General features: G+C 38.4%; 1 protein-coding gene across 1 annotated transcript in view; it reads right to left on the reverse strand.

Moving 5' to 3' along the window:
• Positions 1–18,349, reverse strand: part of DLGAP2 (DLG associated protein 2) — an 81,954-nt gene extending 63,605 nt beyond the window's left edge. Inside the window, exons 1-2 of the mRNA XM_050972296.1 lie at positions 17,333–18,349; positions 1,348–1,559 (exon numbers count right to left, since the gene is read on the reverse strand). Of these exons, the coding sequence (XP_050828253.1) occupies positions 1,348–1,559; positions 17,333–18,334 (1,214 nt within the window). The 5' untranslated portion in view covers positions 18,335–18,349. The remainder of the gene's footprint in view (positions 1–1,347; positions 1,560–17,332) is intronic.
• Positions 18,350–18,898: the final 549 nt, after the last annotated feature.

Genomic DNA, 18,898 nt, shown 5'->3' on the forward strand with positions numbered 1-18,898 from the left:
TATGTTTAATTGCTGTCTGGATCTGGTTATAAGCTGTAGTGGTCTAGAGCAGGCACCAAGACCGGTCACTCACTGGAAAATTTGTGCTGCTACTCAGATTCCCTTGTGGGAGGCCCAATCATAGCTGGAAATAAAGAACAGCACAGAATAAATTTTTTTCGTCTAAGTGCTTAGTAAGTTAGAGCAGCGTCTTAAAAAAAAATTTCAGTTTGTGGCATGAATAAGATAGGACATCCCTTCCAAAACTGGAATGACTGCAACCAAACTGGGTCTGGGAATGATCCCTGGCCTAGAAGAGTGCCCAGAACTCAGCCAGGCAGTGCCTGGGCCAGTACCATATGAAACAATGAAGTGGGAAACTCTTCAATAATAGTGAAAGTTGGTGGCTTTCTTGCAGGTTGCAAGGCAAATAATTCAATTTAATTAAGCCAAAAGGATTTTTGCCTATGGTTTTTGTTTTATTTTGTTTTATGAAAAGGTGAGTCACTATGGTAAACCATATGGTATTACCTACAGTGCAATAAGCACTTGGTCCAAGATTTCACTCTTAATTTCTTTAGTTTATATCCCAGGCAAAAGGATAAATTTGCTAAGCCATGAGAAACATCCAGTCAAATTCACAGAATCTACAGATTTTAAATCAGGCTACCACTTTGAAACTTTCCTGACAAGAATATTTACAGTTTACTTATAAAATTATATATTGAAAAGATAAAAAGGAGAAGAAAATAAAGATCTATTGGAAAACTTATAAAGCTACATACTTTCCTGTAGTTTTAGGATTTACTTTAGTTATTTAATAGGCCATATTGTAGGCAGTATGAATGGTAGTATGAATGAAAATTAACCCAGTCAAACAAAGTCATCCACAATGTGTTTAAATGAGTGTGATACAGTATAGCTGATACATAAAGCATTACACTGATAAAAAAGGTGTAAAATGCCCAATATGTGCTACAATTATATATTTAATATTATAACTAGTATAGAATAGAGTATATTTTCTATTTCAGATAAAGCAATGAAATAACAAAATTTTTAATATAAACCAATCCTTCTAGAGAAGAAAAAACCCCATAACTTTGAACTTTTGGCATAAAATAAGTATACATTTCCTTCAGTAAACATAACAAGCTCATTCAGAAGTAGAAGGTTTATTTCAAGGGTGGAAGATGTCAGGTGTTCATCCAGAAATCACAAGAAACTCTAACTAAGTTAAAATGAAGCAAAAAATATACGTTTTAAACTACAAATTTTTTTTCCTATGGAAGCTGACCATTGCCCATAAGACACAAAGAAAAGTTATCCAAGTCATGACAACTCCCAGGAAGGTGTAGTAAAGCTTACTTTTGATGATCTCCCAGTGGTCTTTGCGCAATGGATTTTAATAATGACTCGGGTCGAACGGATAATTTTGGCGACGTCTTGGGGCTAGTGTCAGAATCTCCACTTTCTTCATCTCCCATGGCCTTAATATAGCTCCCACTTCTCATTCTTCTGCATGGGATCTCTTCATCTTTCCCACCAGCTGGGTATCCTCCCCATTCATCCTGAGGTACCTAAGGGAGACCGTAAAGCACACACACAGAGAATGTGGTTTATTCTTTCCATATGTTTAAATACTTCCTTCCATTATTCATTTTACAAAGACAAGTGATGATTTTTTTTATTCTTCGGAAACAGATGGCTTATAAAGAGATTTCTAACCCTAAATGATTTTGCCATTTAACTTCAACTTCAGAGTTGGAAATTTTCAGTTTATAAATGTTAGAACCCGAGGAACAATGAACTCATGGATTGTGAGCTGAGCTGCAATGTAGACATGCTCTAAACTGCAGGAAGCAGCTTAAAGTTTGCACATAGATTTTAATCTGGTAACAATAGGTTAACCAGGAATCTCAGAGCTATAACTCTGAAAGCCGAGCACTTTGGGGTTTATTACCAGCAGTCCTTGTAAGGGGCTTTCAGGGAGGTAAATGGTGTATTTCAGATAAACTAAGCCATGATCTCGGCATAAATGGATGGGATTAGGATTTAGGGCAAACTTCTGTGGGAAAAAAAAAAAGAAAAAGTGGTCATTTGTATTTTTTCTATTTAGAAACTGCAAAATAGTTGATAGAGACTGTAATATATCAGAAATTCAACCAGTTAAATACTATATGTGGTTGCAGGATTGCAGTTGCCTTTATGGAGTTCAAATTGATTTCAAAAAAGTAAAATTGGTAGTCAGATAATCCACAGCTGGTGGATGAAAATCTCTCCTCACCACAAATTACCAAAGAATTGAGCAGGAGTGGATTCTTCAATCCAAAGTGAAATCAGCCTTGTTTCAATGCTTATGATTAAACACAGCCTGTCTCTGCCAGTATTGCTTTTTTTTTTTTAATATTTAATTTTCCAAGGTGCTGAGTCCTCTGGCTCTAATCCAGAAACACACTTATACATTTAATTTGTTTTAAGGATATAGGCAACTCTCTGTAATGCATTATAAGGACTCACAGTTAGAATGGAGGATGTGACAGAGTTCATCAGTGGACCAAGGCAGAGGCCCTTGGCAGCATCAAATCCTTTACCAACATTATTATTATTCCATTTACATTAAGCAGTTTAATGTCTTTATTTACTGATATACTATTAGTCTGAAATCTCAATTAGACATGTACTTCGTAGTTTCTGCAAAGCAGGATGTCAAATAAAGATTTTCAAGTCAAACATATTTGAAAGCTTCTATAGACAGAGTTCAGTGTGGAGCTGAAGCAAATGCTCCCATTGGTTTCAGCAGTCTTGGAGACTGGGTTTAAAGAATGAACATGATCTGCTTGCCATCTGTGGCCCTTTCAAGACAAATGAATGAGCCCTGCACACCAGGTGAACAGAACTGGGGCTTTGAGTCCTAAAAAGGGATTAAGGGAGAAATGAAGTTTTAAAAGGGGGTGAACAAGAAAAAAGAGAGATATTAAATTTAAAAGCCCAAGCTTAAGAAAGAAAAAAGAAAAAAAAAGCCTGAAGATGAAGTCAGATAAAAAGAGATGAAATAGATTGCACATATCAGAAACATATTAGACATAACTATCAGAGAAAAAAAAAGTCATGTTCTTATACAAAGTAATAGGACAGAGCCTGAATCTAAGGGAAATATGGGTTACATCACGCAAAGAAACCAACTTTTCACATTATTGAGCTTTGGATTGTGAAAGGAAGTATTGAAATCTTCCCAAACTTAAAGTCTGTAAGTGTGATACATCATTCTCATTTATTTTCTCAGAACTAATATGTATAACATTAATGTTTCAGGAATGCTTTTCATGATTCTATGAGATCTAAAGGATCATTTACATGTAGTCATAGCAGTCATAGCCAGTCACCTAAAATACTAAATATACTAAGTACATTGAATTTAACATTTAATTTTTTAATCTTCAACTGACAACTCTAACAGCTATAAAAACCTGAATTAGAGAGCTATTTTATTACTTAATATCATACAAACATACTCTTATTTTTAAATAGTCTTTATTAAATATATGTTAGCATAGCTAAAGTCAAAATCCAAATGCCAAAAAAGCAGTTGCTGGCATCTACATAGGCCCACTACAAAGTGTACTGTTAAATTTTCAGTCCTAAACCTGAGTTATCATGTCTTAATATTATTTTCTAAAAAAATCCCTTCATAACTTTTTCATAGAATGATTATTTAGGCTTCAAACTTCTTTCCTTCATTTTACTTCAAAGATAATTAAATAGAAAGTTTAAAAAGACATTGATCAATAACCTTTTACTTAAATGCAGAAAATTATTATTTTCTCAACTTTATTTTGTCTGAAATTCCATGTTCAAATAACTAGATAAGGACTGGATTTAAATGAGTACAACACAGGCTTATTTGTTGATTGAAGTTGCAAATTTGTTTTAAAAGATAGGAATTATTGATTTTGTGCATTAAAGTATCTAAAAAATTAAACTTCTTCACTGGGATAAGGACAAACCTTATAGTTACGTGCATTACTGTTTCTGTTAATTGCATTTCTTTTGCTGTCTGTATTCATAAGTTTTATGAATTCATATAAAGACCAAAGCTAAAGACCAAAGCTAAAAACCAAAGAAGTCCTCCTCCATTTATGGTGTGATGTGCTCATGGTACACAAGGCAACAAGAATCCCTCTGTAATCAGACCAACTCATTGGCTATCACAGAAGCATTTATGGTTGTTAAAACATTATTCACAATTAAAATATCTGGGGTTTGTTGTTTTATGGTTTTGTTTTTTGTTTGTTTGTTTTTCTCTTAAACCATTCAAAGGAGCACAATACAATGAATGCAGTGAAAATGCTTCTGGAACATGGTGAGGAAGCTTGACCATGTGTTTTCTTAGGAGGTTTCATCCAGAGCTTTGGAGAACAGTTAGAGTCTTTTTGCCATCTTCAAGATAAAAAAAAAAAAAGAAAAAAAAAAAAGAAAGGGCCCTTGACATTGTTTTTCCTCATGGACTGAGAATAGAAGCAAAATTTTTGAGTCCCAGGTCAGCTTAGTTCTTCATTTACTTGAGCTAATAGGTTAAGTTTTTGGAAGCATCTTTCCAAATCCAGGCTACCTCAAACCCCAACACAGCTTTAAAGAAAAGCAAAAGCATTATGTAAGTGCAGGAAAGATTTTTATTTTGAGATATTAACAAAAACATTTAACATCATGTATGAGGGTGATTAAATATACATCTTCCAAAATATGGAAAGGGCTTTGCAACTTGCAGAAATTCTACCTTACAATAGTTACCAGCCCCTGAAATTCCCATCTGCAGGGCTTGCAGCTGCTAATTTGGAATAATTACCCTAATTATCTACTTACATACAGTGATGAGTGCTGATATTTATAATGTCTAAAAAGGCCTTCCTTCTGTTCTAGATGTTAACATGAATCCTTGTATATGTAGTTTCTATCCACAGAGGAGTTATACTGCATATTACCATATGAATTTCCTTTTGCAAGAACAACTGGCTGACAAGGTCTGGTTACAGCTATTACAGAGAATGATGAGTCTCCTTCATCAGTATCATCCACTGTTGCTGTTAGGAGCAACAGATTTAGAAAATTTGACATCTTTCAATTGTCCATCTACTGATTCATTTTGACATTTTACACTAATCACCTAGGGTCAATTTTAATAAAGCACTTGATACCTAACACTTATTGCATGTTATAAAGCTGAACTGAGAGTGAATTCTAGAACCTTAGGAAGGATCCCAAATTCCTCAGAAAGGCATTTAGGAGAGTTAGCTGCTGCAAAGTAACATAAAGAAGGTCCATCTAGTTGGCAATCAGAATGTAAAGCACAAAGAAAAATCTCAAATAGTTCTCTTTTCTTGGTCTTACTGTATCTGATTACAGGCAGCAGAAAGGCCTTCTGTTATTTCCCTGTCAGATCCTAAAATCATCTGAAGAAAAAAAGGTGGGGTTTTTTGGTTGCTTGTTGGGGTTTTTTTGTTTTGTTTTTTTTTTTTTTTTCAAAGTACAGTAGCCTTATTTTTTCCTTCTATGATGAAACAGCTGTGGAAATGGGAGACTTTCTTGGTCACCTTCTAATCAATGATGTTTGAAGAGCTCTCCTCCACCTTTTGTCACTCCCAGCCTTTTTAGGAAGCCCTTACAGGTTGCCTGGGGAGGGCTGGTTAGGAGAGAGGGACTCCATTAACATAAAAGGGTGTGATGCACCTTTGTGATCAGGGATTTACCTGAGAAGAGGAAGCTCAGATTCAGCCCCTAGGCCAAACACTCTCATGAATTTTATGTAAAAGAGTGTTTGGATAAAACTTTTACAGCCTCTTAACAAAGCAAGAAGTACCTTTGCTCCAAAATGATGAACATCCTGCTGCTGAGACTGCAACTCATGGAACTGAGGTGATGGTGTTTGACCTTCTATAGCCTACAGAAGAAACTGAACTGTCATCTTCACAGTCGGTATTCTAGAAACTTTGTCACTATAAAACAAATTTCCCTGCTTTAGATAAAATGTTGCTATCCTTGTTCCTTGTTAGAAGTTCATGTGTAAAATACCCCTTGCTACTAACTTTTAGAGCTAGCTTTAAAACTTCTAAAGCTAACTTTTAAATACTTGGAGTGTCACATAACCAGTTAATGGCCACAAAAGTTATGATTTCTAAATTTTATTCTAAATCTTATTTCTATCCCCCTTTTATAGAAACAATGCACATTTATGTGAGTAGAGTTCTTATTTTTCTTCCTTTATTATTTTCTAGGTTTTACACTGTGATGTGTTTTGATTAAAATGGCCCAGGTGAGCAGCTGAGTCACCATGCCTGGATGTATGTAAAAGATGTGCAGATGTGGTGCCTAGGGACATGGTTAAGTGGTGCACTGGGCAGTGCTGAGTTAACAGCTGGACTCGGTGCCTTAAAGATAATTTCCAATCTAAATGATTCTATGTTTCTATTCTTCCTGCTGGGTGCACTGATTGTGCTCAGACCAGACCTGACAGAAGAAGGATTTTGGACCTTTAACTGGACTTCAGCTGTAAGTCTGTCCCCTGATTATCAGGAAGAAAAAACCAGCATGCTGTCAAGGAAAACAGGGATGGACTTAACAAAACTACAGAAAAAAACTAGAAATCATGGAATTACTGAGGCTGGAAGGGACTCTGGAGGTCTCTAGTCCAGTCTTCTGCTTGAAGTAGGGTCAGGTACAGAAAATTGCCCAGAACTGCTACAAAGATGGTGAAAGACCTTCAGGGGAAGCTGTATGAGGAGGGGATGAGGTCTGTTCAGCCTGGAGGGGACTGAGGGGAGACCTGACTGCAGTTACAGCTCCTTGTGAGGGGAAGGGGAGGGCAGACCCTGATCTCTGCTCTGTGGTGATCATTGACAGGAGCCAAGGGAATGGCCTGAAGTTGTGTCAGGGAAGGTTTAGGCTGGATATCAGGGAAAGGATATATCTTCATTCAGAGGGTGTTTGGGCACTGGAACTCTGCAGGGAAGTGGTCACAGCACCAAGCCTGACAGAGCTCAAGGAGCATTTGGACAGTGCCCTTGGACACATGGTGTGACTCTTGGGAATGGTGCTGTGCAGGGCCAGGAGATGGACTCAGTGATCCTTGTGCATCCCTACCAACCCAGGATATTCAGTGATAATTTGACAATGTCCAACTGGGTTTAGAATATTTCAAAAGATTGAGACTCCACAACCTCCCTAGACAACCTGATCAAATGTTTGACTACACTGAGGGGGAAAAAGCTTTTTCTTATACCTTATGAGAAATAGGCAAACTAGGCCCCCTAAAACTAATTCTAGAAGTGTGAACATCTAATCTTGTATCTAGGCAATACTGATGACAGAACTGGAAGAATCAATGACATGTTCATTCTTTTGGACTTTGACAACTGTTAATTTGATTTTTTTTTTTTTAGTTTATTTCTGTTTAGGGTTTAGCTAAAACAGTCAAAATGGCAACAGCCATTATTTCAAAATAAACCTGCTCCCGTTGTTCCATCCTCTTCTATGGCATTTGCTCACAGCTCCCAGAATTTTAAAGTTGTTCCACAGCTAAACTGCTGATCTGCTTAAAACTGCTGATTACTTTACTATCTAAAATGAAACTCTTCTAAATAAAGGGCTTCAGCTGAGGGAGATGACTATCACTTTTTCATAATTCTCATTCCCAAAGGTTAAAGTGAGGATTACCTACATCATAGGAGTTCTGTGAAATTTAATTAGCGTGCAGATATAAAATTAATGGAAATATTGATTTTTACCTAAATCTTACTTTAGTAATACAACTTTCACATATTACTAGCAGTAGAAGCTGTCTGTACATTAAATTAGACTCTGCATGATGTGAAGAAGGATAAGATATGAAACATTCTGTTTCATATGAGACACATAATTTTTGTAATTTTATGCTTTCTCAGCCTGGTCAAGAAGATGACACAATCTGAAATGCAGGTAAGAGGTTTTCTCCTAGATCATGTCTTGAAGAGCCTCAGAAAAACAGCCTTTGTGGACAGATACAAGTAGATGAAAGTAAATGACAATCTTGCAGAGCAGACAGAGATGATTTTTTGCAGTAGCAGAAAGCTTCCTTGATGCTGCAGTGGGAGATGGGAGCTGGACCTCTGTGTTTTCAACAATTTCACTCAAGAAGGAACACCAAGCAAAGACAAGAATATTTTTCTGAGGTTAATGGCACAAAGACATTCCCTGTTTACTGTCTGTGGACTCTAGACCCTGTTGCACGGGATTTTTGCAGGAAAGAAGAGTGCAGTATCTGAAAAGAGAAGTTTGTTTCCTCAATAACTAATCTTGTGTCTACAACTCACCACAATTCTCGGTGCACATTTTGGACTAGTTTCTTCTGTGTGGCTTTTTTTTTTTTTTTTTAATGTGCTGATTCATTGTGCAAGGAATGTGAATTATGCAATGAAGTCATTGAAAAGTCTCTACAAAACCTACCAGAGACTCCTCCTCACCACTAACAATGTCATTCTTCATAATTAGCTTTAATTTTCACATGCCACCCTCGACTCCTTGAACTTCTTGACAGCTCAGAAGCACAGAGAGTTCTTGCAGCATTCCCAAGGTGTGTTGATACTGTCCATCAAGGCAGGAGCTAATTTGAGAAAACAAGAGTAATCTTTCTAGCCATTCTCTCCAGGCTTTGCTCTGAACAGCCATAGTGTTACAGAGAGAGGAAGGAAATAATGTAGATCCCAAAAAATATATGCTTTACATTGGGTTGGAAACAACTTGACTTCAGGAATTTGGGATTTGTTAATAATCTGGACACCCATGCAGACCACAAACATACTATTCCAGCTGGGATATGTTCAAAAAGGGAAATCATTGTCAGCATTATTTACTGCCTGATTTTATTCTCTCATGTGGAGTTCCAAGCAAACTGCACTAAGGAATCCTTGAAGGAAAGATTTCTGTCCAGTGTACTAAAATTGCTTCTGTGTTTTCTGAAGAACTGTGCTCTTTTCAGTTTAATCATGTTTTATAACTCATATCTCACAAGTGATTAAAAACAAAATTAAAAAATAACAAACAAAAAAAGCAAAAACCAAAACAAGCAACAACAACAAAAAAGAACCAGCACTATGCTTCCCAACTGATTCTCCAGCAATTATTTGAATTATAATTCCAGGATGGCTAAATGATGTAACTGGTGTGAGGACTTTGTGGCTTGGTTTATACTATTTGGATGAAAGTGGGCCAAATTCCTGCCCCATTACCATCTGTGCTCTTATTGATGGCACAGATCCTTGCAGTTCAGTCACCTGGAAATCCTCTGCTGTGTGGTTGGGTCTCTCTGGGACCCTCAGGACTGCTGTTTTGACATGGTGGAGCAAGGTGCAGTCAGATGGCAGTCATGGGCTTTTCCACCCCGTGGGTGATTTTAGCTGCTAAGCTCACTGAGATCTTGTGCCAGAGCTTTATTACAAGGTGAACTTGGACTGAAGGGAGGGCTTGGCCTCTACTTACATCAGAACTTGTTTATAATCTCTCAATCTAAGAGACAAAACCAGCAGAGTTTCAACCAAGAAACCTGTGTTTCAATTGGCTGTGTATTTCCTCTGGTATGTGATCAAGGACATTACTTTGTGGTCAGCTCAAGCCACTTTAAAATTATATTACCATTAACTTCAGTGGGGCAGGTTTTCCTGAAGCAATATTCAGCTTTTCAAGCAATGCTAGTAATGGTCATATGACCTAGAATGCTACCTGAAAATAACCCTAACAACAGCAATAAGGAGAATAAAGGTAAGTGTTCAGCTGAGATGGTGAGTTGCTCTAACTCACTGTGCTGCTGCACACCCGAAAGAATTTGGGAGAGAGGAGGATGCAAATGGTTTGGTGACTGCCTCGGGGCTGGGCAAACACAGCTCACTAAAGACCCACTGTCCTGCCTGGGGGTCTCTGCCTTGCAGCACTTCAGCCCCAGGATGTGGAGCAATCTTTACCTCTGAAAAAGTGTGGCTACCAGGAACACACCCTGGCCTGTGCTTGGTACTGAGCCAAGAGTGTTCAGGAGGGAGTTCAGGAAAAAACTGGCTAGCTTGGAAGAAAAAAAATGCCTGAGACCTGCTGAGCCACGTAACAGTACTGAGGATCAGAATGCAGTGCCAAGGAAACCATCCTGACAGCATGTAATTTGATAGAATAGATGTAGCATAAGGTAGCAATTATTGTACTAAAGGAAATTCACAGAAACATCAAAGATCACAACTTGGAACTTTGCATGAGGGCCACAAGCAGCTTTTCTGCCAAGGAAGGGAGTTTGCAGCCAGAGTTTGTTTTCCTATGTCTTTGTCTTTCTGGGCCAACTCATAGTTGCATTTTCCTTTAAATTTTTTTCTATAAATTGAATTAAAGGCATATTCTGCTAAAACCAAGCATCAAAAGGCCAAAGACCTAAACAGAATTGCAGCCTGTCTCTTACTACAGGTGAAAGGGAGCCTGGAATACACCTGCTAACTGGGCTGCCTGACTGACAGGCAGCAGATGAGGCCCAGGGAACCACAACATGAAGCTGACTATGAGTTTTTCTGAGCTGGGCAAGACCCCGCGGATTATTCAAGGTTACAGGAGTGTAAAGTAAGAGAAAAAAAATGTCCCTAAAAAGAAGAAAAGGAGAGGTGCTCCCAACAGAGACTGAGGAGCAAGGTCTCTAGGCTGCAGGGCCATTATAAGGTTGAACCTAAGGATGAACCTGAAAGGCAACATATGCAGGGCTGACTCAGAAAGGGGCCTGTGGTAAACAGCATCTTACTTAATGATGCAAGAAATTAAATATTTTTTTCTTAGTTTTTTACAGATCTACTACTGGAAAGACAGGATGTCTTTAAAGCATAAATAGTTTAAAGGCTGTTTAACAGCTGTATTTGCCTCTCATCAATTTTTTTTTTATTTTTACTAAAGATTGATATAATGTTTTGAATGGTCAAGTCCAGATGACTGCAATTATCTAACTTCCAGAGCAAAATGAGTATTTTCCTCCTATCTATTGTGTAATGCCTAATTTTCTGCATACTTTTCAAAAAGGTGTTTCCCTACCAAAGTACCAGGAACCTTGTCCATATGGACAATGAGCTATTTCAACACTTTTGCAGTTCTACTTTAAAAAACAAACAATAAGCACAGCATTGTAAGATGGCCAGACTCAGAAAAAAAAACAAAACCAAAAAACAAAGCAACATTTGTGAATACTTCACCATTTTAACAGTCAAATTCTTGCAGGAGGAATGGCATGGACTGCTCTAGAGAGGAGCTGGCTCTGCCCTGGGCAGCAAGCCTGCAGCCCCACGTGCAGTCTCCTTCGACAGATGGCCTGAGTGCATATAACAGTGAGTTACTCCTGCATGAAAACTTCTTCAGAACCAGTGACACCTCTGAGTAACAGCTGCAAAGGTCAGCCTTCAGATTCAGTGGAGTGAACACTGAGAAACAATTTGGCAACACATTTCTAACATCATAAAGGAGGACAACTCCCCCTGATTAAAGGGCAGTGGGATCACGGCCTCCCTTTTCTACTCATAGCTTTGACATTTCCACAGTAATAGGGACATGTTCTGGCAGCTTTAAGAAAATACTAACTCTGAAATCTTTCTCCTCTTGTTTGGAAAAAAGTTTCAGTCATTCATTTCATCTAATATGAGGATCCTAGTACATGGGCATGGAAGCAGAGCCCTGTATCACTGATTAACAGAGTAATTCAAGATACCAGTGATTGAAGACAGCTGCTAGGTCAGAGGTTTGCTTTACAATATCATTGATTGAATGTATTTCCCCCTTGGGGTGGGTATTTAAGCATTTTAGGATTTGTGATACACAAAACCATCAGGGAAGTGTAAATACAGGGAAGTGTAAGATTTATTACTCCTTTTTATTGAATGCTCCACAAGATGTTGCAGGCTGACATTAACACTGTGAAATGACCATAGGGCAAAAAACTGTCCCTTCATTTCCCTATTGTTTGGGCACTACCTGTTTGTCTTGCACATCCCCACTGCTGACTGGGAGGGTGTAGGGGTGGTGAGACAGGGATGTCTCAGCCTGTAGAAAACCAAATGGTACAGCATTTGTCCATGCTGATCTAGGATGCAGACTGCCCTGCTACCCTACTGTCTATACTAGCTTTTCCTGCTGTGGAAACAACCCAGTTAATTCTTCAGTGGTGGCTGGTCATAAATCATTGTGAAGGCAGTGTGGGTGAGAGTGATTTGGATGTGAGTATCAGAACTCTGCTAGCTCTGGCTAGCTCCACAGTGTGCACTCACTGGTAGAGGATTGGATGTAGTTTCTGTAGCTCGTGCACGGGTTTTATGTCAAGCAAGCACATGCAATCTAGTTTCACAAAGATGAAGTGCTGGGAAAAGTGCACTGAGTTCAAATCCCTCCTTGCAAACTAGAGAGAGAGTACAAAGCAGTCGTGTGCCTCACAAGGGAAGTGGTTTCATTTGTGGGAATCTGTACTGCCACCAGCAGAGTTCCTGAGAAAATGTAACTGAGGGCTTAAGGCCTGTTTATCCATTAACTTGTCCTCAAAGGTTTTCTCCATGTAGCCTTAACTTAAACCAGCAAAGAGCCTTGTTGAAACAGCTGCTTTTTTCTTTTTCTTTCTACAAGAGACCAACTGTGCTTTTCTTTCATTCTGTAGAGTACACAGCTGACATTATTATCCACATGCCTAGCAGCGCCTCTGCTGTAACGATGACGCTCGTACTTAAATGCACTAGGAAGACAGGAGTGGGTTGAAGCCATTTTTAGAACAACATGCTATTTCCTTTTTTAGTGCTGACTCACTCACTGTACCTTGTGGTATGTTTACCCCAACTGCTTGCTGCTTTGGAGGCTGTTGAATGAGGAAGGAATATTAATCAGTGACACATAGCACTGTGCTCCAGAACTACAGTCATGGTAACTGTGATGCCCTTGCCTATCTTTTGGCTCCTTTGTAGGAATTATTTTTCTGTAACTAGCATTCAAAGTTATTTCAGTTTTGGAAGTCGTAAGTGACTCTTTTGTGCACATCCTTTCAGCACAGTTATCTAGTTCATATCAATTTTTCTTTCTGTTTAAAATCTTTGCTCCTTGCTAGTACTCATATCAGAGTGGAATTAATCAAAGTCATTGCACTGTACACATGTGAACCCTAATTAGCCAAAACAGCTGATGAAGACAGAGGAGATCTCACAGCTCATTTATCTTCTTCTTAACATATTTTATATTAAAGTTAAAATTAAAATGACTTGGAAAACAGTAGCAGCCACTATGGCTAAAACTATACAAAAGTGTGCATTATTGCATGTGTGCTCTACTTGGGCTGTTTTACTGCTGACTGAGGTGGCAAAGTGTTTGATGCCCAGAAATGCACTGGAATGCTCAATTTGTCTGCATTCAAAATAGAAATTAAAGGCCCATACATAATAACTGCATCTCAAGATATGGTCTGATAAAATATTCACAAGATATGGTGTGATAAATGCTGTTAAAGCACAGTTACAAATGGTAGCCCTCTGCTCTTGAGGTGAAAATTGGTCAACCAATTGACAATACAGCCCTCCCAATTGAGCTTCTCACTCTTCCCCTCTCCCTTGTTCCTGTGTGTTCCCATCACTTCCACTGTAGAAGGTGTGAAGCAAATCTGATCTGGGTTTTAAATGATAAAAATAATCACTATTTTATACAGCTTTATTTCAACTAATTTAGTTCTCTCAAACCATCCACTTTAGGACTAGATGACCACCCATGCTTGAAAAAGGCATGTTGACTGAATCACCTCTGACTCACAGCACCACAATCCCAGTGCAAGGAGATGCCTTAGCTGCAAGGACTCTGTGTGGAGAAGGAAATGCAAAACCCTAAAAGAGGAGCTAGAGATTAAGCTTGGAGATTTATCAGGTTAAAGAAATACTTGCTTTCAACTCTAGGACATGACTGAAGCATATAAAGAGCAGACAACTTCAAAATCCCTTGTCTTATCTCCTTTTCCCAGGCATTTGTTAATTTGCTAGTAGCTTCCTTCTTAGAAAGAGAATTCCTGTACTCACTCTTCAGAGTTTCAGTTTGAAGGAAAAGAAGCTCAGTAATTATGACAGAAGACAGAGTGGAAGCTCAGGAACATAAGGCAGTAAACAAAGTCTCAAGCACAGGTCTAAGACTGCCATGGTCATTCATTTTGAGATTCTGCATATCAAAAGCCTCAGTGGAAAACAGAAGTAGAAATATTTAATGCAGATACTGAAAAAAATAATAGGAAGAAAATCAATAGATAGAAAACTGAGGTTTCTACTGAGAAACCTCATATAACTAGGTAGTAGAACAAAAGTAGAAAAAAGGTACAAGAACAAATAAAAAATAATAATATTATATAAATATAGAAATTCATTTTTTGTTATTCAGAGGTATGCTCACATATTTGTGTATTCATTGAAGGACTGTAATCTCACAGTCCTTCTTTTTTATTTTAAAAAGAATTGAAAATGTATAGCTAACATCAGTCAGGGCAAATGCATTTAAAGCCACTTTAAAAACAGAGACCCTGTGAAAGGCCTTGGGGCTTTATGCTAATCTGTTCACTTGTGCACCTCAGGGAAATCTGCTGCTGCTGCACATCAGCTTCATAATCCTTTGAATTCTCATTGCCATCCACTTTTGAGCAAGGCAGTAAAATCTCCTGGGTAGGGATTCTGACATGTTTCTCTACTTTTCTCAGTTTCTGAACCTAATGATTATTTTTATCCAATCATTATTCAGTGATGCTGCTTACACTGCCATAAGAAAAGTTAAATATCCCCCCTCAGTTTTGCAGATAAAGCTAATGAAGTGTTCAGAGATTAAAAAATTACATTTCCTGGGTCAGAGAGAAAGTTCCTGGCAGAGGTAATAATGGGACATATTTCTGATCTTAATGATTACTCATGACAGCCACACATCCCTCAAAGCAGAAGTTTCAAAACCAAACATTTAGTTATGACATTGGCAGAATGGAATCCCCTCAATTTGATTGCTGACCTTGGGCAGTGAATAAGTCAGTCACTCAGTCTGAAGGGTACCTATGTTCTGAATGGCATATTCTGATATGATGAGACATATGTTTTATTTTAATATTTTATAATGAGTATATTTATGTTATAGAATTCCATGTATTACTGCTTTGGACACAAGTATAGATTCCTTGTGGTAGTAACTGAGCACTTGAGTAGTAACACATTTCCATTATAGGATCCCTGTAAATAGGAATGGGTACTGTCCCATTTTTAAAAGGTCATAAAAACAAAGACCACAAAGTCTCTGTGCAGCAAAAAATTTGAATTCACATCTCCTAGATTTTAAGCTGGATAAGCCTTCCTAACTACTGAATGAAAATTCCTTTCTGCAGCAATCCTAATTCACAAAAGCATGAAAAATGGCTGTAAAAAAGTGTGCTTTTCTAACCCCTAGGCCTGTCACTGGGCTTGATCTTGGTTATCACTAAAGCTTAGTGATAACCAAGTTAGTTTGTGAGCTCAGTCTTTCACATTCACTTGAGGATGCTGATAAAAGTTAGGAGTAAGGAGAAGGCAAATGAAAATTAAAAATTGATATCTTTTGCACAGACAAATGAGATGTAGGAGTGGGGGAATGGGGAAGAATAAACAATAAAATGTGATTCAGAAGGAAAGCACTAAACCCAAAAGAGTATAGAGGAACCAGAGTTTTCAGGGTAGAAGTATGTAATGGGAAGGAAAAATCTAATCATATCTAAAGTTCTCTGTAATGTCACAGCTGTATGCATGGTTTTAGAACATAGACAGAATGGAAGTCTCTGCACATGACGCACTTCCAGCTCTGGCTCGTTGAGTTAGATCAAAAACTTCCAGGGAAGTGCAGTCTATTTTACATACATGAGAATGTACTTGGATGTGATAAAATACCACAGCTGTCAGTCTAGATTGGAATCAATTTGCATGGTAATGCTCCAAGGGCTGCAATTTATTTTCCTTTCTCTGCAATCAGAAACTTTCCCAGTTTCAGTAGGGAAGATTGATCCTGGATGTCGGCATATGCATTTGAAAAGGTCTGACTCTTCCAGTGTGACTCATCACTATTGGATACCTATAGCTCTGAGAGGAGAGAGTTCTGCACAGAAGTACAGTCATTTCTGCAGGGCCCAGAGAAACTGAAAATCTCATAATTCATAGATCTGGACTAGAGATTTCCCCATGTTAATGTGAGAATTGGTGAAGTTCTGGAGAAAGAGGAGTTCCTTAAAAAAAAATAGAAGAGAACGTACTCAGAACAATGTGGGCTTTTCAGGCTATACTTAGTATAAATTATTAAAGGAATATTTGTATACTACATTTTTTTTCTGGTGACAAAGCTAGCTGAAGAAGTTATCCTCTGAGGAACTCTCTCCTTTCTGCTCTGTACTCACTAGAGTTCTCTGTATAATCCGATGTGCTTATGTCACTCGTGAGGGGACTGTGCTGGACGTAGGCCAGGTAAATTATACAAATGTCTAAAAATAGTATTTTGGAAAGTATTCTTTAAGCCTATGTCACTTTATGATCCAGATAATTTTGCAGCATGGTAAATAGTTACGTTAGCATGACTTTGGAGTGGCAAATATCATCAAGCAGGAGGTATTAAAATTTAAAAGTAGGAGTAAGGGGGAGCTTCTTTGTTGTTGCAAGGGAGCACATGTGCAGAACACCATCAAAACCAGTCTGAGGCCCAGGCTGAAATATCTCTCTCCCTGAGGTACCCATGCATCTTTTAACACAGATGTTGTTATAGTATGGCTTCAGAAGAGGCTCAGTTCAAAATGATCCTGGGTGATCCAGTCTTAAAAAAGAAATATGTGAGTGATCATCACCACAACAAAGCAATTTGGTACACCAGTAAATCCATTCATCTGTTACTTACAAAAACATGGAGAGAAGGAATAAAAGAACACAAAAATAGGATTCCCCACAGCCTCTTTTTAAAATCACCCATTCATGGATGTATTTGAAACACTCTTTCTAGCTCTCGGACTGCTGAGAGTACTGCTCTCTTTTCAGTGTGATATTTCATCAGGGTATTCGGTATGAATTCCAAAGATGAAAACACATCTACTGACCTGAAACAAATTTATATCACACCTGTTTTATAGCTTTTAATCTGTGGTCTATAAACAAAGACAAAAGCCAGAGATTTCTCACTTTAATGGAATATCTTATATCTGCATTAGGAGAGCCATACAGAAATTCTTTGAGAGGTACCTTTGTATATTTTTTACGATGACTATGGCATATACTGCATGCTCTTTCCATTAAAAATATCAAGAAAATCTTCCTCTTACCTGAAGGTAATGGCACGGCCTCAAAGAAGGTTTGATTTCCTGATGAACCAGAGGCTTATCTAAGTTCAGTGATGATTTGCGATAAGCTTCTTTAGCCTGACTTACTGTAAGTGTGGACCAAGAACTCCTTTTCATGTATTTACTGTCAGGGGTCATTGGAAGCCCTTCACAAGCCGAACACTTCACATCATTGTTACTTTTGGAAGTCTTCAATGAGAGATCCCCAAAATGCCCCTGGAGTGCCTCAGGATAGCAATGGGATATATGATCTGCATGGTGCCTATTTACCACACTAGGTGTTCGGTAAGTGCTATCGCTGTCCAAGTTATCATCAGAGCTCCACCAGCTACTCATTCCAGATTTATGCTTGCCTTCTGGTTTTCGCTCCTTACTTTTACTCCTTTTGCTATGCTTGGAATGGTGCCCGTGATGATGATCGTCCCCTCGACTGTCTCCCTTTGTTCCATTAACATTGCCCTTGGACGATCCTTCCAGAGAATGAGATTTAGTAAAAAGTTTCTGGACGGAATGAACGAGATGGCGAATCCTGCCCGGGCTCTCACTGCGCTGTTCCGCAGCTGTTGAGGTCCTCTGGTACTGTAAAGTATGAAACCCATCCCGGTGAAGAGGAAGCTGTTTCTCAAACTGGTCCAAAAGATTTGCAGGAATACGGTTAATCTTAGGGTTACCGTGAGACATGGCGCAGTCGTCTCTGGAGTCGTAATGTGAGCTGTAGTGCATTCTGGGGAAAGTGCTACTTGACATGTGATCGCCCATTACCATGGGCATCATCATGCACTCAGAATGGATGGAGCTGCGGGGCGAGCAACGGTGGTGGTCCAGCGGGCAACTCTCCGTGGGGCTGAGAAGATACGACGGCCTTGGCTCCTGCCCATGGTGGATAAGGTCGTGGGTATGTTCACAATCTTCAGGGGATGCTAAGCCACAAGTATGAGCTGAACATAACTGTGGTTGATTGCGACTACCAGATAATCCTTTCATATTCCTCGGAGCAGGAGAGTATCTTTCTTCATTGAAGTGCTGAGAAGGCGACCATGAGTACTGCTGGTCTGTCATGAGAACACATAAAACCTGTGTTATGTGTCTGATTAAAAGATTAACTTGAAAATTCTAAGTATATTGAAAAACTAAACATTTTTTCTCTATGACCTTGGTGAAAAGTCTCGCCATTCATGAAATTTTTTCCACTATTTAAAAACTAATTAAAACTGTTCACTATGAGTAAATTATGGGGAGAATACAACCTCCTTTCTCTTCGTAAAATTGTGGGCTAGCAATTCTAGATGTTATGAAGCTATTAATTGTGTAAATTTACTCAAATTTAATGGATACATTCAAGTATTCAGTTTATTGTTTAGTATATATAGCTCATATGTCAAGCTTTGTGACTAATCATTTAAGTTATGTGGGTCTAGTTTCTATTTTGGTGGTTTCACTGTTGGATATATTATATGTATCCATTCTCTCATTTTTGTACCATAAATTGAACTTCATGTTCTTCAATGAATCTCAGCTTCATGATCTCAAGTTCACTATTCATAAATA

Source organism: Serinus canaria, chromosome 3, assembly GCF_022539315.1.
Source record: "Serinus canaria isolate serCan28SL12 chromosome 3, serCan2020, whole genome shotgun sequence".
Lineage (NCBI taxonomy): Eukaryota > Metazoa > Chordata > Aves > Passeriformes > Fringillidae > Serinus > Serinus canaria.